We start from the raw sequence: 23369 nt of genomic DNA, 5'->3' as shown, positions 1-23369 counted from the left end.
GATAAGTATAGTCACCCCTTGATTATTCAAATTGGCTACAGTTTGTGATTATCAATGCCCTTTGATTCTCCTTCCCCTTTCTACCACCAACTATTGAATATTTCTCCGCTCATTAACACCTGTCTAGGAATGGGAAGGTGAAATGCTAATCAGCCCATTTGGTTAATTGTTAGCTGCTATGATCTTTTTTCTTCTATTTTCTTGGTAGGGAAAGGTTGAAATCTTTTACTAAAATGTTGGCTGTGGATTTCTAAACTTTATGTCACTTTTCCTTTTTTTTTTTTTTTTACTCCATAGATAAAAATTCAGATATTTTGTTTTCAGTATGAAATTAAAGAGAATATAAAAATCAAGTAATTCATCAGGTCTCACATGTTTGGAAAATCTTAATCCCCTACAAGGAAGCTTCAGGATTTAATAGTTGCAAGTTTAAGTGTGGCCCTATATAAATAACTGCACTTGCTAAGTGGATTTAGACCAATAGGGAATCACCTTGGGGAAAATGACAGAAGACTACCCTCCCCTTTGCTTCTGGTAGATGTTACAGGACCCTCCCCACACCAAATAAGGGAAGAGGAATGTTCTGAGCATGAAGGGCGCTAAGAATAAATCTGAGCTATCACAGATAAGATTACTTTCAACTCTTTATTTCATGTTTTCTGACATAGACCCCAAGATCTGTAATTATCTTAGGGAAACTGTGGGGGTTTAGACAGTACTTTCTAGTTTTGTTTTGTTTTGTTTGGCCTATCTTTCTTTGGGGCTGGAGAGCTGGGGTGTGTGTGTGTGTGTGTGTGTGTGTGTGTGTGCTCCACTAGAGTGCCAAAAAAAAAAAAAAAGTGCTGAAGAGTCCTAGGGAAATGAGGCTATTTTTGTTCGAAGCTGATACTTCTGCCTGAGCCACAAGTGCAGCTTGGAAAGGGCTCAGGTTGTTTCCAGGGGGAGAACTCTGCAGAGAAGAGACAAAGTTCAACAGGACAACAAAGGAGCAGCAGAAACAGCCAGGAAAAGGAAGAGCCCTCACATTTTCACACAGAACCCCCTATCAGAGTTCTCAAATCCTAAAGTATTCTGCAAAGTGCCACTTGACGGGAACTTTTCACCTGCCTTTTCCTTTCTCCAACCACCATGACGGAGATCACTGCTGAAGGTATTGCTACCATTTTCCAATAGTACCGACTAGGAAAAAAAGGTGGAAGTCGATAGTGACATTGACCGTCCATTTGTCGACTTAAATGTTGCTTTTAGATACTTTCTTAATCAATGATTCTATACAGGATTGGAGAAGTGGGTTTCAGTGCTGAGATGCTGATAGATCTGTGTGTTGGGGGAGAGAAGGGGTTTCTCTGAAATTTTGCATGTGGAAACTGTTGTGTGCTATGCCAAAGGCCTCAGGTACCAATTGTAACCGGCCCCTCTATAAATAGCTATGGTCATGTAACATCATGGCTAATATCTAACCTTGCAAAACTTACAAGGCTCAAAAGGATAGAAGCCACGATGAACTTGAAATGTTGCATCTAATATTTAACCATGGAAGAATGATTTTGAGTACTTTTGCTTTATGATATTTTAAAATGCGGATCTTAAATTTGTTTTCCCTTTCTAATTTCAATGTATAAATATGCACACACACGTATATAAGATTTATATACAACTTAAGATGTAAGTGCCCCCACAAAATTTGTATACATTTTACTATTGGTAGATAGTCAGAGACAAGGTTTGGAAATACACAAAATATAGATAAATATGATTTTAAAATAAAGCAATTCAAATTCTGATTCTTTTCACACACTCATGTCTCTTTTGCATTTACACAAGGAACTCTATCTTTCTATAAAAGTAAATATTTTGTTTCAGTGCTTATTCTGAAAAGGTTTATGCCCTAACTAAAACGCAATTTTTAATTATTCGACCATGGTAGCAATCGTTTCACCTATATGCAAATATATAAATATATAAAAATATTTACATTTCTTAGAATAAAAGGACCCTTTAAAACAACTAAAGCATTTTATATACAGACACAATCCAGTTCTAGTTGGGGTAAAAATCTAAGAGGTGGATCTAAAATTTGCTTCTGACAGCTGTAAGAAAATCAGACAGGTGGTGCTCTCATCAGCTTCCAAGTTGAATGCTGTTCTGGTTTGTTTTTAATTAGACAACTGAAAAATAGAACGTGTGGTTTTGGCTCTTCGCGTAGACGTTAGTATGGACACACAGTGATTTCAGAGTTGGAGATTTTCAGTCAATATTTATAAGAAGAAATGTCTTACTTGTATATTCCACTGAGAAGTTTAGCCTGGCACCCCAAATTAATAAAAACAATTACTGAGAGATTTCTGTTTATCAGGTATTTTTCTCAGGACTTTGTATTTACTTATTTAAACCTCATGCAATTCAATTAAGTCGGCATTATTATCTCCATTTTGCAGAAATAGAAACTAAAACTCAGATGTTCAGTGACTTGCTCAAGACTATGGCATTGCCAAGATTAGAAGCCAGCTCCCTTAGATCTAGTTTGTATTTCTTCTTTTTTATAAAAGGATATCAGGTTTACTCTTTACCAATTTTAGTTCAGAATTTGCTAACTAAATATAAATAGCAATTTTTCCTATTCTTTAGATATTCTGTATCATGTGGCCTTTAGTTTGTCTTAAAGAGAACTATCTATAACAACTTCTTGCTTCACCCTGCACAAGCTATTAAGATACCTATGGGGCGCCTGGGTGGCTCAGTCGGTTAAGCATCCAACTTCAGCTCAGGTCATGATCTCGCGGTCTGTGAGTTTGAGCCCCATGTCAGGGTCTGTGCTGACAGCTCAGAGCATGGAACCTGCTTTGGATTCTGTGTCTCCCTCTCTCTCTGCCCCTCCCCCGCTCATGCTCTCTCTCTGTCTCTCTCAAAAATAAACATTAAAAAACATAAGAGACTCTTAAAACTGAAAACAAACTGAGGGTTGATGTGGGGTGGGAGGGAGGGTAGGGTGGGTGATGGGTATTGAGGAGGGCACCTGTGGGGATGAATACTGGGTGTTGTATGGAAACCATTTTTGGCAATAAATTTCATATTAAAAAAAAATTAAAAAGATACCTGTGAATGTGTTTCCCTCCCTATATATGGGATGTGCACATCCAGCTGATTCAGGAGGTCACTTGACCAAAACATTTTTGGTTTGCCTGTGGATGATCTTTGTAGACCTTTGCACTTGATTCATAACTTTTTTTTTATGGGAGAATTCTTAATTATTAAATAGAACTTTGGTTTCTGTCTTCTCCATGTGGAGCATCTAAAGGATTTTCAAAAGACTGCCTGGAGTCTCCCATAAAAGTAATTGAATTAGTAATAAATTAAAGTGTAAAAACACCATCTAGTGATGGTCATTTTCCTCTCCTTACCCCCTGCAGTTCATAGGATCTATGTCATTTGAACACCATTGACGTACTTTTTTTTCATTTCTGGAATGATTTATTAATCATATTTCTCAAATAAAAATTAGACTGTCAACTCAAATAGCTGAATTTTTAAGTTTGACACTTCAGTCCTTCTCTGTGGTTATCCAGAGTTTCCTGCACACTTCTCTCCTACACACTTTTCATTTTGTCCTCATGAGTCACACTTTTTTGGGCCCTGGCCACAATAGCCTTCTTTTAGTCTTTCATAGGAGGTGTGCTTTTGTGCAGAACTTTGGTACACATTCTTCCCTTAGTCTGGAATAGTCTTTCGACTCATCTGCTGTATTTCTTTTGTCCCCACTTTTGGGCACATTTCTAAAATGTAAGTACTGTATCAGTAGTCGAGGGCATCTACTGATTACTCTTCCCATCCATTTATCACAAAGCAAGCAAACATCACATAGCACTTATGAAGGCTAGAGCTAGCGTAGCCCCTTGGAGAGCTCTAGTCCACTGGCTTGACCTCAATTTTTGGAAAACTGAGGCTCATACAGATTATACCACTCTTCTATGGTCATTGATAATTAGAGGAAGTCTGAAGATAAAATCCATGTCTCCTATGGCTTATATCAATGCTTATTCAACTATAATGCAGGTCATGTGGATAAACCTTAAGTTTTACTAAGAACCTTAGTAAGAACCTTCATTAACCTTTTATTAAGAACGTTATTAACTGAAGAGTGTTATGCTAAGTGAAATAAGTCATACAGAGAAAGAGAGATACCATATGTTTTCACTCTTATGTGGATCCTGAGAAACTTAACAGAAGACCATGGGGGAGGGGAAGGGAAAAAAAGTTAGAGAGGGAGGGAGCCAAACCATAAAAGACTCTTAAAAACTGAGAACAATCTGAGGGTTGATGGGGGGTGGGAGGGAGGGAGGGTGGGGTATGGGCATTGAGGAGGGCACCTGTTGGGATGAGCACTGGGTGTTATATGGAAACCAATCTGACAATACATTTCATATTAAAAAAAAGGAACCTTATTAAGAACATTTATTAAGAACTTTTGTTAAGAACCTTAAGTTCTTTACATAGATTTTCACTGCATGGTCCAAGTTGGATTACTTCATCTGACGGAACGAAGTAATGCTTTTGTGTTTCAGGTACAGAGCAATAGACGAAGTAGAACTAGACCAAAGTTGAAAGCCAAAGGATTTTAGGGAAACAGCATCTTTGACTCTGGCCATGATAAATTAATAAATATAATTATAATAATATTTCACATTTATTTAGAAGACCTTATATGTCAAGCAATGTATGAAGTTTGTTATGTGATCACTGAATCCTCAATTTAACTGAGATAGATATTTTTACTATTGCTATTTATAGAATAAGAACCTGAAGTTTAGAGAGGTTAGGAATTCACCTGAATTTATACAGCTGTATATAGTGTAGCTAGGATTCACATCCAGATCTCTAACCTGAGACATGCTGAATACTTCTCCTTGGTGTGTGAGACTGTTAGCCTAGTGTGGTTTCAGAGGCTGATGGGGGCCTACGCTAGGCCCTTATTCTACTATGGCCCATGCTAGGTTGATCAGGTATAATCAGGCCACAGACTGGATCAAACTCAAAGAGTGCCAGGGCTTAGGACTATAAATGGCCTCTACCTTCTTTCCAGAGGCCTAGTTATTCCTAGACAAGTGCCAGAGTTAGCGCCCCTATGAGTCTCATTGTGAATTTTCAACCACCAATTTCAGCATTTGACAGCATATAGCATTATGTAAAACTACCTTTTGAGTACTTTTAATAATGAAGTATAGTTAATTCCTCATAGCTTTTTTGAAAACATAGAAACCTTTTTAAAAGTTGATGAAATATGTAATGTTTTAAAATTGCCAGGTAACTAATATACAAATTATGCATTACTATAATATTTATATAACCGTGTTCTCTGGGTCCAAGGACCTTTAAAACATAGGAAAGTACAAGTTTATAGACTCAAGTTGGTAGAGATCCTATTTATAATTAACTTATAATTTACTAGAATGCTTAGTTAAGGGAAATTCTGTAAAAAAGTTAGAAGTTATGTCAAACTCTCAACTTCAATTATATAATTTCAGGATTCAGGAGACGGTTTGTTGTACTAAGTAGGGGATTGTTTCCTCTCTTTTAGCTCAACCATGTTTTACTGCTTCTGTAACAAACCTGTGAGAGGATTTGATGTTCAAAATTTAGAGCGAAAACAGTAATTTATTTTGCACAATGCACTGCTTCAACAGATTCTATAGCACCTCAGTGGCAATTGTCATTCTCAAGAAAAGAGGTCAAGAATTCACAACCGGACTAATTAACTATGCACACCAGTTATGTCACCTAGAGCAACAGACGGTGAAATTACAAGTGCTTTTGTGTTTCAGGTACAGAGCAAGTAGGAGGAGATCCAGATTATATATTTGTGTTTATCTTGCCAAATCAAGAGTGGCTATTTTGGCCCAAGTAGAGATGACTTGGGTTGGGAGGTGGAGGAAGAGGATGAAGCACTAGGTTCAACACCTAATGACTTCCAAATTATGTTCTCCTGTTCAAAAAAAGTGATATACCACATATAGAATGTCTACACCACATATAGAATTTTTAGTTCTAGGAACACATTTAAATTTTTTTTTTTTGATGTTTATTTTTGAAGGAGAGAGAGAGACAGAGCATGAGGGGGGAGGGGCAGAGAGAGGGAGACACAGAATCCGAAACAGGCTCCAGGCTCTGAGCTGTCAGCACAGAGCCCGATGAGGGGCTCGAACCCATAAACCACTAGATGATGACCTGAGCCGAAGTCGGAGGCCCAACCGACTGAGCCACCCAGGCGCCCCCAGGAACACATTTTAAAATTGACATTGACAAGAGAATATATTTGGAGGAGGATCATGATCATAACAGGCACAGTTACATGAAAAGACTTTTGCACAGGTTGTTTAAAGTGTAGATTGGCGGGGAAGAGACAATGCAAAAATCAATAGATAAAAAGTCTGGAAGCCACAGAAAGGCAAACTCTTGGGAAAATATAAGGCAAAACCTAACCAACCATTAAAATGAGAGCTAGAACTAACTCTTCAGATTGAAAACCAATAACAATAACAAAAACAAAAACAAAACCCAGAATAAAGAGAAACAAAAGAAAAGCAGTGAATGGAACACCGTCTCTAATTATCAAGTAATAGACGGATGAGGAGTATGCTAAAAACTACACCATAGCAGGCAGTCAGCAAAATCCAGGCTATGGGAACCTCTGCAGTACAAACAACAAAATTCCTTCACATAAGTTACTACAAACAAAAAGAGATGTCAAGGAAACCTATAAAACCAAATGTGAAAATAAAGCAACCTATCATAATGTGTATAATTAATGGATCATGATTCAAACAACCTTAAAAAATTTCAATTAAATAATTGGAAACTCCCCACACTTTGAATATTTGATGGTAGTGATGATGACCTTGTCTTTAGGGATGACCATATTGTGGTATGTTTTAAAACTTCTTATATTATTTGGAGATACATACTCAAATATATATGAATGAGATGATGCAATGTTTGAAACTTCCTTTTAAATAATATTCCACAGAGGAATGTCAATGGGCTGTGTGTGGCATAAGATTGACCATGACTTGGGGCGCCTGGGTGGCGCAGTTGGTTAAGCGTCCGACTTCAGCCAGGTCACGATCTCACGGTCCGTGAGTTCGAGCCCCGCGTCGGGCTCTGGGCTGATGGCTCAGAGCCTGGAGCCTGTTTCCGATTCTGTGTCTCCCTCTCTCTCTGTCCCTCCCCCGTTTATGCTCTGTCTCTCTCTGTCCCACAAATAAAAATAAAAAAACGTTGAAAAAAAAAAAATTAAAAAAAAAAAAAAAAAAGAAGATTGACCATGACTTGATTATATCGAGGCTGATGATGGGTTCATTATAACATTCTGTTTTGTGAATATTCAAGTTTTTCCTTAATAAAGAGCTAGGGGGAATAAAACAACAGAGCTGGTGTATTTAGTAAATACTTTTAGTAACAATTTACTTTTTGTTATATACATGGGTCAATGAATCCATTGACCACCAAATTTATTTGTAAGTACAAATTACTGTCTAAATTAACAGTCTGCTGTCATTGAAATGGAAACCAAATATGCTTGTATTAGACAGAGGGGTCCAGACATGTGTATTACATTTGTAATAGCAGAAAAAGAAACAATGCTTTTTAAATATATCTGTTATGATGTGGGAATTTGGAGGTTCGCTTCATATCATTTCTCAAAATTATTAGTGACATTACTTAGACATCTTAATTAGTAACAGATCATTTTCAAGATGGTCCATGTGAAAACCTGAGAAGAAATTAAAAACCCAAGAGGTCAATATGAGGCAAAGAAAAATAGTTCCAAAAAATGCTGTAGTCAGGAACATGGTATTTACTGACAGGGTATTAAGGACCAAGTCTTGCATGAATATCTTTTAAAAATATCACAGAAACAGTGAAAGCCTAAAAGGCCTTTCACATAAACCTGATTAGTCTGATTCTAAAACTTCTCAATCTTCTTTCCTGCTCAAGTTGAATTTAGAAAAAGAGAAGAAAAGCAAATTGTGAAAACCAGTGGGTGACATAATTCAATGAAAGTCAGAGAGGACAAGGAGTGCAGAGCTGAGAGAGAACAGCATTAAAATAATTAAAGGCAGTGTGATAGAGTACAACGTGCATGGAGTTTATTTTATTTATTTATTTATTTATTTATTTATTTATTTATTTATTTTAGCGTTTATTTATTTTTGAGACAGAGAGACAAAGCATGAACGGGGGAGGGTCAGAGAGAGGGAGACACAGAATCTGAAACAGGCTCCAGGCTCTGAGCTGTCAGCACAGAGCCTGACGCGGGGCTCGAACTCACGGACCGCGAGATCATGACCTGGGCGAAGCCGGCCGCTTAACCGACTGAGCCACCCAGGCGCCCCTGCATGGAGTTTAAGTCAGAAATCTGGGTTCCAGCAGTAGTCCCACTTCTTAACCATACACTGGGGGAGGATGAGGAGCCTCATGGGAGGGGCCGAATAATAAGGCCAGAAGAATGTTTTCAGATACAGAAAATGTATCTTTTTAGTGTCAACCTTTGCTGGGTTCCATTAAGAAGCTTTTTGTTGTAGCTTTTGTTATTATTTCTAAGAGTGATTCTTTTTTTTCTATCACATTTTAAGCACACAGCACCCATTGAAGATGTTCTGTTTGGCAGTTTAAATGCTACTTAATTTTTTTCCTGTTTGTTTTTGGTCATCATTGTGACTCTGATTTATAAAACCATGCTACTTTTACAATGCAAAAATGAATTGAGCCTATTCAGCTATTATTCTAAAGGCTTAGGAATCCTTAGAGACTTAAAGCCTTCAATGCTGTTTGCATTAATTTTTAATCAGTTAACAATATTTAATATAAGGGAAATATAAAATGGTGCAACTAAGCAATTTTAAGGCGGTCTGTGCTGACCTTTGGGTTGAATATATCAATTTGAAAAGAGAATGCATACATAGATTTTCCAGTTAAGCTTTTGGTTTTACAGTTATGGAGTTTAATCATTACTCTTTTCTTCCTTCAAATAAAAAGAAATACTTTAGCAAAATGTTTAATATTTAAAAAAAAATAAGTATTATTTAAAGCAACATATTTAAAATGAGAAATTTAGGGGAAAACCTTTATCTGGAAACCATGCATTAGCATAATACAATAATTCCAAGTTTATGGAGTTTAGATTCTGTTCAACTTAAAGTTCTAGGAAGATCTAGCAAAGTTAAGTTTTGCATCCCAAATTCCCACTTTCTCTGAATTACATGAGTGCCATGAATAATTTCTCATAGGAAGTGCTATTTGAGTGTCACATGAACATGTATTGCCCCAAGTGAGGGTTAAGCAGAGATCGATGAACTTTCTGGTCCAAGAAAAGATAGTATTTTCCATCTTCAAAGGAAGTTAAAAAGAATATCCTTGGCAAATGTGTAATGAATAAAGTCCTGCTTCTCTCTGTACTAGTTATGCTCTCTAAACATCAAACATCTCCACATCTCTGTGCCTGAAGTCAAGCTGTCAAAAGCACACGGAATTTACGATTTTGAAAGATCCTTTGGTATGTAAATGAGCTGTTTCCTCATAAACCATTGAGTCCATCTCACTTATGATGTACTTCGTATTACATTTAAATATGTATGGTTCATATAGTTTCTAATTCGGTATCTGTGGCAAGGGCTGGGGTATGTGGTCTTCACTTAAAGCTACAATCTTTTAATCTAGAAGAACAAAGATAATTTATGTTCTGCAACCTGCTTTTTAGCAGGGCACGTGAGGCTAGAACTTGCTGTTAGAGACTGGTTTTATCATTGCTACTCATTTGCTCTTTCCTCCTCCTCTCCCCTACACAGGTTAATGAAATGCTGAGAAAGAAACAAAAGAAAGAGCTCTTAATATAATATACACATCATATATACAACTTAGGGCATTGGTGAGCTTATGGATGTAAGAGAATAATTTTCTACTTCTTTATACTTTGAAAACATTTTTAGCAAGATTTCCCTGGAAAATTTATTGTTGCTTGCTAAAATAAATCATCATATGACTCAGAGAATTTTCTGTTTGTGGTAGACAGTTGATATGACATCAAAACAAAAATGGTAATTATAAAGTGACATTTCTTTGACCTCTAGTGCCAGAGCTATTATTTTTATCCATCGTTATTCTTATTTTACTTATGTATAATTGCCTGAGGGAAAAGAATGTGGTATAAAATCTAGAAGTTACCACAGTATGGTGAAATGCCAAGTTTGTGAATTTAAATATGCAGAAGCATTAGGCATTGCATTTAGAGAAAAGCAAACAAAGAAAATACATCCATTTGAAATATAACAAAATTATAGACTCTGTGGTATTAATTACCAACCTATAATTAGGTTTATAAGGCAGGAGGTCATGTCGGAGTTTCAGTTGTAGTCAATATTTTAGAACCTATTGTGTCCCAAGCTGAATACCAGACAATGGGGAAATGAAGAGATATAATACGAAGTCCCTGATTCTGATACAGTAGATTGAAAAACAAACAGAAAAGGGCAAAAGATAATCATTAGATTGAAGACTGAACATATTTAAAAACATAAACTCCAGTTTGGATTTATGAATGATGAGTTATTTGATCTAGTTGACAAAATCATGTTATTGTTCATAAATCTTATGATCAGTGAGGACACACTGAAACTTGCTTTAAAAAGTAACTTTAGAATGATTGAGTGTCCTATTCTTCACTCTGGTAATTTGCAGTGCACATGCCATTATTGGACCAATAATGAAATCGCTGGCCAAAGTACAGAGATCATGAATAGGTTTGATCAATGAAGAGATGAAAGAAAAAGAGATAAGGGGTAGGTAAGAATTAGTGGTCTGTGGGATGAGGCCCTAGGAAGGTCAAGGTACAGAGTTACCTGGCTAAGAAACTGGATAAAAATCCTGGTTTAAACACTCTAGTTTTGTTAAGGCCCCCTATTGCTGTATCATGGAAAAGGATGGATGTCTTACATTCATGACTTATTTTGAACCAGTAGTTTGATATAATCCCTAGTTTTTGGCCCTCTGATGTGAGTGTGCTCCCAGTATTTGTATGTCCATTGCTGTTTTTGATCCTCAAAAACCCTACTTGAGCTCAGTTTGTATTTTGGGAACACTATTTTCAATTCGTGAAAAAAAAAAATGAAATAACACTGTCATAAGAATGACCACTAAATGACTTTCTTCAGGTTAATGATGAGAAATCAGTTGTTACAAACTAATTTTGTGGTCACTGTTGTTCTAAGTGCTATGGGAACTGGTGTTATAGGCCAGTGGTCTTGTTATGGTGTCCTATAAAGGCACTGCATTAAGCATTGAGGGAAGGCAAGAGGGTTTTTGAGATACTAGGGAAAGGCCTTTATCAAAGAAAGGATGAAGAGACATGATCCTTAGTCCAAAGTTCAGAAGACATGACGAGGAAGTACCTAAGGTAGCAGAAATGGCTAGATTTAAGTAGTAACTCAGCAGAAACCTCTAAAGACTTTGCTTACAGTGACTGAAAGGGTTATATTAGAAATAATAGCTTTGGCAGGTCTCAGGAAGTTTTGCTTATCTCTTGAATCAAGTAGACCAGGTTTACTATTCAGTTTCTGCCCAGTCTTTGGATCTAAAAACCTTGCAGGTCCTGACTAGAATTGTCTTGTCATAACTGTAATACAGCCTGGGTCCCTGTCTTTGAGTGCCATAGGATCTCAATAACCAGGTGTTTTGGAACATGGTGTCCTTATCTTTGTCCCTTTCCTCTGTCATTCATTTATGGATGGAAAGGGACAAACTTGCTGGCACACTCAAAGATATTTAATAAGTATGTGCACTTCAAGAAGTTGCTTTGGCCGGTAACTGTGTTAAGTCTGTGGATGAAATGTGAAATATATGTAAACCAGCCCTCAAGGGAAGATGAGATAATTGTAGAAATAACTATATGAGAGAAGGCTGTCAGTTGCCTAAAAGAAGTACAGATAAAATTATATATAAAAACTGTGAGATAGTTTCCTGGGTTTCTCATCACTCAAGTTTAAAGTAGACACCATTTACACATATGAAATAACTAGAGTATAAATTAATGTGTAACAAAGAAATCAAATGTTTTGAGATATGAGTGTCAGGAAAACCCGAGAAGCAGGAGAATAAATGGACATGGTAGATCAGAGACTATTATTAAGTTAAAACTTGAAAGGTACTAAAGGAGGTGCCTGGATGGCTCAGTTGGTTAAATGTCTGACTCTTGATTTCAGCTGAGGTCATGATCTCATGGTTTGTGAGTGTGAGCCCCAGTTGGGCTCTGGGCTGACAGTGTGAAGCCTGCTTGGGATTCTCTCTCTCTCTCCCTCTCTCTCTGCCCCTCCCCCACTCACACTTTCTCTCTCAGAATAAATAAGAAATGTTTAAAAACAAATAACTTGAAGGATATTTCTAAATGAAAGAACAGGAGCATAAAGGAAAATCAAAGAATTAAGTTTTCACCAACATCCCTAGATCCTAAAAGTTTCAGGTTAATATATCTAGCAAACAATTATTTAATATATTTTTACTAATACCTTGGTTTCATGCTCTATGTGAGAGCATCAAAGCTGGAGGAGTCATCCTCTATTAGCATTTGAGGCAGGAGAATTAGTCAAAGATCTTTCCAAGACATTGCAGGATAGTTAGCATATAGTAGCACCCGTCACTATCATTTTAACTCCACAAACAATTACAGACATCTTCCAATGGAGATGCTAACTACACCCCAGTGAGCAACCAACAAGAACCTAAGGCAAAGATGAGCATAAATTCTAATGGTTGTGAAGGAGGTGGGATTAAAGTACTCAACTATGAGAAACTGCTGACTTAGTTATCTTCCAGTTCTACATAGAAGATTCTTTTAGGCCAATATAAGAGATTTGGATTAGTGAGAAGATCTTTTTAATATTTTCCAGTCAGTTACCAACTAAGAGTTTGTATAACATCTATGGTATATACCATCTATTTCAATGATTAGAAAATTATTTGGGATAGAATGAAATCCTTACTGAAATATAATTATATTTGGCTGTCTTGATTTGCACTTATAATTCTGTAGTAGAAAGGGGAAAAAAAGATGATAATTTTAAAGAAGTGTGGGGCAAAGGGATTCACAAACCAAATGGAATGACCCAATTTCCTCTGGAGAAAAATCAGTGAAAGGTGATGGCTTATTTTCTGTGTCCTTGAGCTAATGAGTTAAGAAGTGACAGCATAATTTGAAGAGAGGCACAGGTGGAAACATCTCTGATAGGTAAACTGAAAGATAGTACTTTGCAAAATTGCCTCTCATACAGTATTACAGAAGCTAAATAATAAACTTGAGAGTGGATTATATGTCCTTACTTCAGTCAACTGATATTGTGACATATTGAACTCTGCATGTCTGCTTAAAGTACTTCCAGTGTTTCTTTAATTCCTTGCAACACTACCAAGATGACAAATATGTTTTCCAATATTGCAGGAACTCACTTAAAATTAAGCTGTTAGGTAACACTGACCTAGAAGCCAGAATGCACAAGAACTCTAAGTGAAAAAAAATTCGATAACTGTGGCAATGTTTTAATAACAGTGTCCCACTTGGTTTTCAAGAGACCAGCCACCTCATCAGTTCAGTGTTAAAAAATATTATGAGTCATCACAGTTTTTAAAATACTAAAAAAGAAACTTTTTGTAAAATACAGGCATTGAAGCTGCATAAATCATATATATTTATATATCATTTACTAAACAATAAGGAAATGATATCCACATAACCAATATCCAGGTCAGGAAACAATGTTTCCATTACCTCTAAAGAATATTCCCATCTGTTACCCACCCACTGACTCTAATTTTGGTTTTGCTTTCCAATCAAGATTTCTCTTTGTCCATCCCTTTCTCCACAGGGAACAACTATTCTGATTTTTTTGATAACAATTTTTTTACTTTGCTTTATAGATTTATGACCTCCACATCCATAAACGATATAGTTTAGTTTGGCCAAGTTTGTTCTTTCTATAAATGGAACCACACAGCATGCATTATTCTGTGCATAATTCTTGCTGCATTAATTCAACACTATGTTTGTAAGACTCATCTATTTTGTTGTATGTAGTTGTAGTTCATGTTATTCTTGCTGCACAGTATTCCACTGTATGATTGTCATAATTTATTTATCCACTTGAATGTTTTAAAGTTGAGAGGCTGTTATGAATGATACTGTTATGATCATTTTTTTTTCTTTCTAGCTTTAATATTCTCTGGTTCTATCATCAATGTGTATTTATTTCATGGCACTATGCTCTGTGTTAAAAAGGTGAATTCAGCATAAAGAAGATACCTTGTTTACTCAGATTGGGTCGTATATATTATCATTTAAATCTAGTTGAAAAACATAGAGAAAGTGTGACCTCAGTGGCCATCTACTAGACATGCCTTAACTTGTTTTTCAGAAGAAATTGATGTATCCCTATAAGATATATAAAATAAAATGGGTATTTGGGAGAGCAGGGAGAGAATGAATAGAATAGTAAGAACTTCTCGAAGATAAAGAAGTAATCCTCAATGTATAATGACCCCTATTTGAGACTGTACAGGAAGCAACCCAAAAGTTGACATTTTTTTAAAAGTTTGTTTACTTATTTTGAGAGAGAGAGAGAGAAAGTGCAAGAGGGGAAGGGACAAAGAGAGAGGGAGAGAGAGAATCCTAAGCAGGCCTGCACTGTCAGCGCAGAGCCAGATGTGGGGCTCGAACTCATGAACCATGAGATCAAGACCTGAGCTGAGATCAAGAGTCATATGCTTAACCAACTGTGCCACCCAGGCACCCCTCAAATTTGACATTTAGACCCAGCATAATCTGGCATAAAAAAGAGATTGTTCAACAAATATTGAATGAAGGTGTATGGAGGTCAGGAGCTCGACATATGCATACAGAAACTCATTAACTTCTTCCCAGTTATTCCTCTGACCCTGCAGCATTTTGTCTTTTTCCTCTTTGCTCAGTCTCTAACTTTTAGATTCCTCATTTCTTGATTTCATATTTTCTTCCTTATTCCCACTGTTCCTGCTTTAATTTAAACTCCTATCATTTCAGATTTGGATCCCTGTATGTGACACATTGTATTTTTCACAAGCAGCAGTGGCAATATTTCCCACCCCACTTTCTCTTCTCATAATGTGATCTTGACTTTTTTTTCACTGAGAAGTGAGGTCTATTTTTCCTCCTCTTGAATCCAGAGAGACTCATCTGATCACCTCAACAGATAAAATACAATAAAAATGATACTGTATGGCTTTCAAAGATAGATCATAAAAATGCCAGTCGGTCTGTCTTGCTCTCTTGGGATATTTACTTTTGAAACATGCTATAAGAAGCTTAAGCACCCTGTTGGGAGAACCATAATGAGAGAAACAAATCCTTGGCTGATAAACCCAGCTAAGCTCCCTGTTAACCAGCACCAACTTTTCAGCCATATGAGTGAGCCATCTTGAAAATGGATCCTGCAGTCCCCAGGCGAGACCCCAGGTGATACTTGTGGAGCAAAGACAAATCATACCTGCTGAACTCTAACTAAATTGCATATCTCTGAGAAAAATGAGTGATTATATAAGTTTGAGGCCACTAAGTTTCGGAATGTTTTATTATGCACCAATACATAACTGCTACACTATTACCATGACATAAGCATCCATCTAATCTCCTGACCCCTAACCCATCTTCCACATGACTACCAAATTAAATCTATAATTCTATACCACCCATTGTCTAGTGGTAACTTACAGCTGCTTCAGCCAGATTCAACATGATGTTAGTCAATTGAAAAATTGTTATATTTCTACAACTTTATCATTCATTTGTCCACACATTCATTACTTTAGCCAAAAATATTTAAGGAATGTTAGCTATTATAAAAGTATTCTAGTCCCTGGAGGTATGTTCATTGAAAAAAGAAAAGAAGAAGAAAAAGAGGAAGAAGAGGAAGAGGTAGGAGAAGAAGAAGGAAAAGAAAGAGAGGAAGAAGTAGGAGGAAGAGGAAGAGAAGAAGGAAGGGAAAGAAAGGAGGAGGAGAAGAAAGAAGGAGGAGAAGGAAAAGAAGAGACAGAGAGAGAGGAAAAAAATCCCTGCTGTCGAAAGACTCACTGAACCAAATTCTCAGTTACACCCCACTTGGAGATTCTGCAAATGTGAATGGGCATTTTTTTTTTGGTGGGGGTTGGTGGGGATTTAGTGTGCTTAAAATTTATCTTGATTGTGGACCAAGGAATTTAAATTTGTAAGATCTCCACACAATAATTTACAGAACAGGCCTAAGCAACACCTTGCATAGAGTAGTGCTCACATAATGTGTATGGATTGATAAAGAATAGAGAGAAGGGCACATGGCTGGATCAGTTGGTTGAGCACTCAGCTCTTGATTTCAGCTCAGGTCATGATCTCATGGTTTGTGGGATAGAGCCCTGTGTCAGGCTCCGAGCTGACATCACAGAGCCTGCTTGGGATTCTCTCTCTGCCCTTCTATTTCCCTCCCCCACACTCTCTCTCTCTTTCAAAAAAAAAAAAAAACTTTAAAAAAGAATAGAGGGAATATTAGTTATGGCATATAGAATAATGACCATCTAGGATATCCATGCCTCAATCCCCAGAATCTGTGAACATGTTATCTTACATGGCAAAAGGGAATTTGCAGGTGTGATTATATTAAGTACCTAGAGATGGAGAGATTATCCTGGGTTACCTGGATGGCTTAAACTAACCACATGAGTTTAAAAGTGGAGAATGTTCTTGGTTGTGGTTAGAGGCAGATGCGATGTCAAGATCTGACCAGCCACCAGTAGCTTTAAAGATGGGAGAAGAGGCCATAAGCCAAGGAGCACAGTAGTCTGCAGAACCTGGAAAGGGCAAGGAGACTGATTCTCCCCTGGTCCCCCAGGAAGGAACGTAGCCTTGCAGACACCTTGATTTTAGCCCCTTGAGACCTATGATGGACTTCTGAGTCCCAGAACTGCACGATATAAATTCGTGTTATTTCAAGCCATCAAGTTTGTGGCCATTTGTTATGTTAGCAGTAGAAAACTAATATGCTGCTGCCTATCTGATTACTGTAAGTCAGTCTTATATGCTGAGACAAATTTTCAGAGGGCACATATAAAGTTGACATAGAAGAAAGGCAAATTTATTTTCCACAATGTATTTTTACATAAGTCACTTTTTAAGTAAATAAGTCTCCCCTTTATATAAGAAACCTGAGACTAAAAAGAAGCCTCATTTTCAAGGTCACAGAACTCATTATTGGGACAATTAACAATAATTAATAACTATTCTTTCTGCAGAAATGCATACTGAATTTCCTTCCAATAAACTTGTAAGTAACATTTCCCCCCCTAATAATAAGCAAAGTTAGACAGACACCTCATTTGATTTGTCTCTGTCATCAATGGATAATTGCAAATCTTTGGAAAGAGGATTGTAGTTCGTGCAATATTTATTCCTTCTTAATATCTCTACAGTTAATCTGCTTACATTCAATACTATGAATATTTCTGAAACACAAATTGTTATTTAATCAATAACACTTGTATATTTATCTAGTCACCTACACACAATATATAATACATGTTGTCCACACCGTCTTTGGATGATTGTAGAGTGAACTTCTTCAGAAGGCTCTCTTAGTTCTTAAATGAGGACATCTTGCCCTTCTTTGGAATGGGTATCCTTCACCTGCGTAGGTTTGTACACACCAGGAAGGTATGTACATTTTCCGCTGGATAAGGGCCTATTAATAGAAAACTGACACTACAGCAGTTAAAAAAAATCAGGTCAGAGATTAATTTCATGAAACACACAGTCATGTCAGCTAAACATGATCTGTTTGAGGTAGGCGAAAAATGTGTGATCACTTTGCTTGCTGTTCAAACTAAAATAAATATGTCTCCCTTTTATATTCGGATTCTGAGACATTCTGTCATTTAGAGTTTCTAAAGTATTCTTGCATAAAATTTCTGCAGATTTTCAACTACTAACACAATCTTTGTGCTTAAACATCTTCCCAATAAGGTCAATTAAAGAAAAAAAGTGATCAGAGTGTGGAATACAGGAAGATATGAAAAATTAGCTTAATTAAAATTGTTGAAGTAATAAAAGTTAGAAAAGAAAAACTTGGAATTAAGTAAACATGAAATTAGATTTATAGGAAAACAAACTTGCCTTAGTTTGACCTGAAAACAATAGTTTCCACTACAGGGCAGAATGCAGGTAGACAGACATACCTTTGTTGATAAATATGAAAGGAAAATTTTCAGAAGCAACAGAGCAAAATTGTAAGTGGTAAGAAACCATAAATACATAGTGTTTGTGTAGTATTTACATAATATAAATGCATACAAACATTTATATAGTATAAATGCACGTAAACATTTATATAGTATATATGCATACAAATATAAAGTATACATAAATTTCACTTGTGATGCATAGAATAAGATATGCATGTAAAGTTTTTATTTTAATAAATATTGAGTTCCTACAACATAGAGACACTGTCATGAAGCACTAAAATTATTTGATCAACATATTACAAAAGATATAATATTGTGGTAGAAAGATTTTTAATAAATATAATTAAAATAATTTTAAAAACCTTTATTTTAAGTATAATAGCTTAAGGTTAGTAGCTAGTAATGGCATTTTTACTCTAGAACAATTTTGCAGGCGTGTCTTGTTTTTCTAAATTTATACTCTATATATCTTTGAATTAATATTAAAAGAATTAACCTGAAGTTATTAAAAAATATAACTAAGTATTGCCCCATAGTAATACTTATGTTCTATGAATGGTGGTGTGTTCGAAGTAGGAAGTGATATAAACATACTTAGACCCATGCCTTCCAAACTTTGATGTGCATATGAATCAGCTGGGAATTTTTCTAAAAAGCAGGTTCTTATTCAGTAGGTTTGGGATGGGGCCCGAGAGTCTGCCTTTCTAACAAGCTCTCAGGTGCTGAGAATGCTACTGGTCCATGGACCACACTTTAAGAATATACTATGGTATTTTAAGAAGTGCATAGAGAAAAATTCTGCTTTTGGTTTTAGTCTCTAATTTTTCAACTGAAATGAATAAATCATGGATATCCTGGTTTATCCAAGGACCAAAAAGGAGGAATAATTTATTATTTATTCTTTATTTGACTCTTTGAAGAGTGTGTATGAACCCTTTTAAGAAAAAGGTTCAAGGCCTCCAGGTGGCTCAGTCAGTTAAGTGACTCTTGATTTAGACTCTGATCATGATCTCATGGTTCATGAGTTGAAGCTCCATGTCAGGCTCTGTGCTGACAGTGTGGAGCCTGCTTGGGATTCTCTCTCTCCCTCTGTATATGTCCCTCCCTCACTCATGCTGTCTGCCTCTCTCCAAATAAATAAACTTAAAAAACAGAAGAAGAGAAAAGGTTCATGATGTTGGGTTAATTGTTTGCCATCCAACTTGTATATAGTGGCAAATACTCTAAATTCTGTAAACTAAAAAGAATTTTTTACCTGTTAATGATATTTCTGTGATTGTTTATAAAAACTTAGATTTTGAGGGTATCTGGGTGGTGAAGAATTTATTATTTATTTTTTATTTGACCCTCTGAAGAGTGTGTATGAACCCTTTTAAGAAAAACGTTCAAGGCCTCCAGGTGGCTCAGTAGGTTAAGCCTCCAACTCTTGATTTTGACTCAGGTCATGATCTCACCATTCATGAGATTGAGACCTGTGTCTGCCTCTGTGCTGATGGTATGGAGTCGGCTTGGATTCTCTCTCTCCCTCTCTGCCCCTCCCCTGTTCATGCTCTCTTTCCTTCTCTCTCAAAATAAGTAAATGAACATTAAAAACGACCTTAGGTGTTTAAAAGGATATAAATTGCATGATGTTTTATTACATGCTTGTCAACACTCAAAAATGATCAGTTATCATCAATTTATATTTATTGAACATCACTGGGTATCTGGTATTAGATTTGACACTTTCAAAATGGTTGGACACATATCTCTCTGTAATGGACTTAAAACTGTCTCAGCACTTGACTTAAAAGCATTTCAACTGAACTGAAAAAAATGAGGTTATTAAGCAGAATAACATAGTTGATTAATAATATTGATGTCATTAATTGATTAGTGCTGAAAGAGATTATGTTCTTCTCTCCTTAAGATGATAAATTTTGAATTTCTTACAGTAATTAGGAAACATAAAAGCTTGCAAATATATTTTTAAATACATTTATCCAAGAAACTGCTAGCAAATCTCTAAGTTTATTTTAACTGGAACTAGATATGTCTGCTAATTTAAATATAGGTTGGGAGTTAACTCATGAAAATTCTGGGATCAGCTGACCATTTCAAAATCATGAGTCTCTATTTCCTAGTTCTATACTGGCCCTCCCATGTGAGCCTTTGATTTGGTCAGTGTATGAAATTTTCCAATACCTTTGTAAGTGAAGGATGATGCAGTTGCCTTTCACACTTATTTTTAGTCATTATTCACTAAATGTACCACTTTCCCTTGATATTCATTGCATCTAATTTTACCTTTGAGCTGTATTCAGTTATTGATTTTATTTTTATGATGAGAAAGAAATATCATGATGATAAAAGAAGTAGAATTGGAAGAAAATAGAGTTGGAACAGGTTTCAAGGTCATTTCAAGCAATTTCATGTTAAAATACAAGAGTTATTCATGTTATAAAATTATGTGCCTGGAAACTACTTCTAGTCTTTCTCCTGTCCCTAAGCAGAAATATAGTTTTACTGTAAGAAATGTCAAAAAAATGAATATCTTTCTTATGGTTAAATATTTCCATGCAAGGGTACTCAACATTTTCCTTAGAAACCTATTTGTGTCTAAAAATACTTATGTCAAGATGTCCTCACCTAAATCTCTATGTTAAGATTTAACACAATTTCCTCTTCTATTTTCAAGCTTGAAAATAGCAGGTCACATTTTCTTTATAGTGACCCTTTGTCTTCTAGAACATTGATCTTATGTTTTTCTCAGCTTTTGACTTAACAAGTTGAAAGAGCCAGGGATATAAAGAAAATGCTTTTCCATATGCTGTACACCATTTTTCAGCCTTTTAATCATATTACTTTCTAACCTGCTAATTGAAAATGGTAGTATATTTTAAGAATACATAGATGTGATATTTCAAACATTTATTAATACATAGAGCAAAGAAAGGCACTGACTGATCAAAATTCCACCAAACCAATGAGAAGGAACAGTGGCTTTGAATCTGTGCTTATGCTTATTGTCTAGTTCTTGCCTTTGTGTATTGAGAATGGTGGGAAAAACTACATAAGGTCAGACAGTCATGGTTTTAAACTCTGGCCCTCCCCTATACTCACAATGTAAACATATTACCTTACTGAAAAGCAGCTTCATTATCTACAATAGAAAGGGTATAATGACAGTTCATGGAGTGTGTATATGAAAGTGCCCAACACTACCTGAAACATACCAGGACAACATAAATATGAACCTATTCCTTGTCTCTTATATTGATCAAAACAAGATCTGAAGAATCATATGTCTGTGTGGGTGTATGTACGAATCATACATACCTATATAATCAATAGTATGTAAGGTTATTTTATTCTTTCTCTTATAGAAAAGATTATAATGTTCTAACTTACACAGAGTACAGTGGGGTCATTGTTTCACTGCTTTCCACCTCCCTCCCCCACCCCCATCCTCATATCTTATGAATAAAGTGTAACTTTTTGTCTTACCCAGCCTGGTTCTCTTCTACCCAGCCTGATATTCTCAAATCACTGGTATCTGCATTTGTCAGATTTAGAATTTACAGTAAAACCATATTATTAAAAGCATTGAGTTTTTACTTTTCAATTTTCTTTCACATACTAATATCATTTTAGCTCTTTACAAGAATTATGAAAGTCCTAAATAATTTAATTTTTTCTTCCAGCTCTAAGAACTTGTACAAATTACTAGGGCAAATAGGGTCTTTTCAGGGTTAGCTCAGCTTAGAAAGCCCCCTTGTATTACTCTTCTGTTACTGCATAACAATATTACCTCAAAATAAGTAGCTTGAGATAGCGTGTATTATCTCACTGTTTCTGTGTGTCAGGAGTCTGGGCATGACTTCATTGGATTTTCCACTTCAGGGTCTCTCAAACGTGCAATAATAAAGATGTCAGTTGGGGCAAGGTCTCATTTCAGGGTTAAATGGGGAACAAATCTGCATTCAAGCTCCTGTGGTTGTTGGAAGAATCCAATTCCTTGTGGCGGTAGAACTGGCCTCAGTTTCTGAAGACCCTGTTGGAAGGAGGTTGCTGTCAATTCCTTAAGGTTGTCTCTGAGTCCTTGCTGTGGTGCTTCCCAACATGACCACCAGCAAGAGAGAGGGTCTTGGAGGCAAGTCAGATGTTACGATCTTATGTAAGGTAATTACATACACATCCCTTGGTTGTATCTTGTTGGTTAGAAGCTAGTCTCAGGGCATGGTCACACTCAAGCGGTGGAGGTTATAAAAGGGCATAAATACCAGGTGGTGGATATTACAGAGGCCATCTTAGAATCCGTCTGCCACAACCTTCGATAGTTCAGGATCTGATCTTCAGCTGAATAGGTCAGGAAACTGTCTACTAATCAGGTTTAGTCTAAAGGCTTACATCTTCCGAGGCTGGGTTAAAACATGAAATATCTGTTTATTTATTTATAAAGGGTTTTGTTCTTCCAGGGACCAAAATATTTGGACTCAGTTCATTTCAGTCTCTTCCAGCATTTAAATACTTGAATAATTTAATCAAAGGAAATTTTAGCTAGAAATAGAGCAAAGGAATTTTCAGGGTCCCGAGGGGTGGTTCATTCTGGAAATGGGAGATAATCGTAGATCAGGGCTCATGCCACTAAAAATCAGCTTCTGTAGTGACCCAATTGTGAGGGTGGGACATTTCTGTATCCTTGGACAGGGCTGAATTAACCAGCAAAAATGTTCTCCTGCTCTACTTTTTCTGGATACCGTAGAAAATCTTTCATGCTTCATTTCATCACATTTTTATTTCAACACATTTTCAAGGTCAGACCTGATTTCCTACATGTATTCAGACTCCAGGGGTCCCACTTAGGTGCTCAGGGGCACTTAATACAGTTTTTCCTTTTGTCATGTGCTATGAAAAGCCTTAGGGACCAGAATCATTTAAACTTGTTCCCAGAAAGTCCCAGTACTTGGGTAAAAGGAAAAGAAGAACTTGGTGTCCTTGTGATGATTAAATTCTACACCCCTCACATTTCAGCTCAATTGTCACAGTCTATGATTAAGGCCCCATTATAGGCTTTCATAGGGCATATACATCTCTTTTGTAACATT

General features: G+C 36.3%; 1 protein-coding gene across 2 annotated transcripts in view; it reads left to right on the top strand.

The window, feature by feature from the left end:
- Nucleotides 1-828: 828 nt before the first annotated feature.
- Nucleotides 829-23369, top strand: part of TRDN (triadin) — a 388244-nt gene continuing 365703 nt past the window's right edge. The window contains exon 1 of one of the 2 annotated variants that reach the window (XM_060616557.3): nucleotides 829-1150. In XM_060616557.3, coding sequence (XP_060472540.3) covers nucleotides 1129-1150 — 22 coding nt within the window. In that variant the 5' untranslated portion in view covers nucleotides 829-1128. The remainder of the gene's footprint in view (nucleotides 1151-23369) is intronic. The other variant, XM_060616555.3, reaches the window with a different exon arrangement.

The sequence above is a fragment of the Panthera onca genome, chromosome B2 (genome assembly GCF_046562875.1).
Source record: "Panthera onca isolate mPanOnc1 chromosome B2, mPanOnc1 haplotype 2, whole genome shotgun sequence".
Taxonomy (NCBI): domain Eukaryota; kingdom Metazoa; phylum Chordata; class Mammalia; order Carnivora; family Felidae; genus Panthera; species Panthera onca.
Note: the sequence above shows the minus strand (reverse complement) of the source record. Positions and strands in the feature narration are given on the sequence as shown.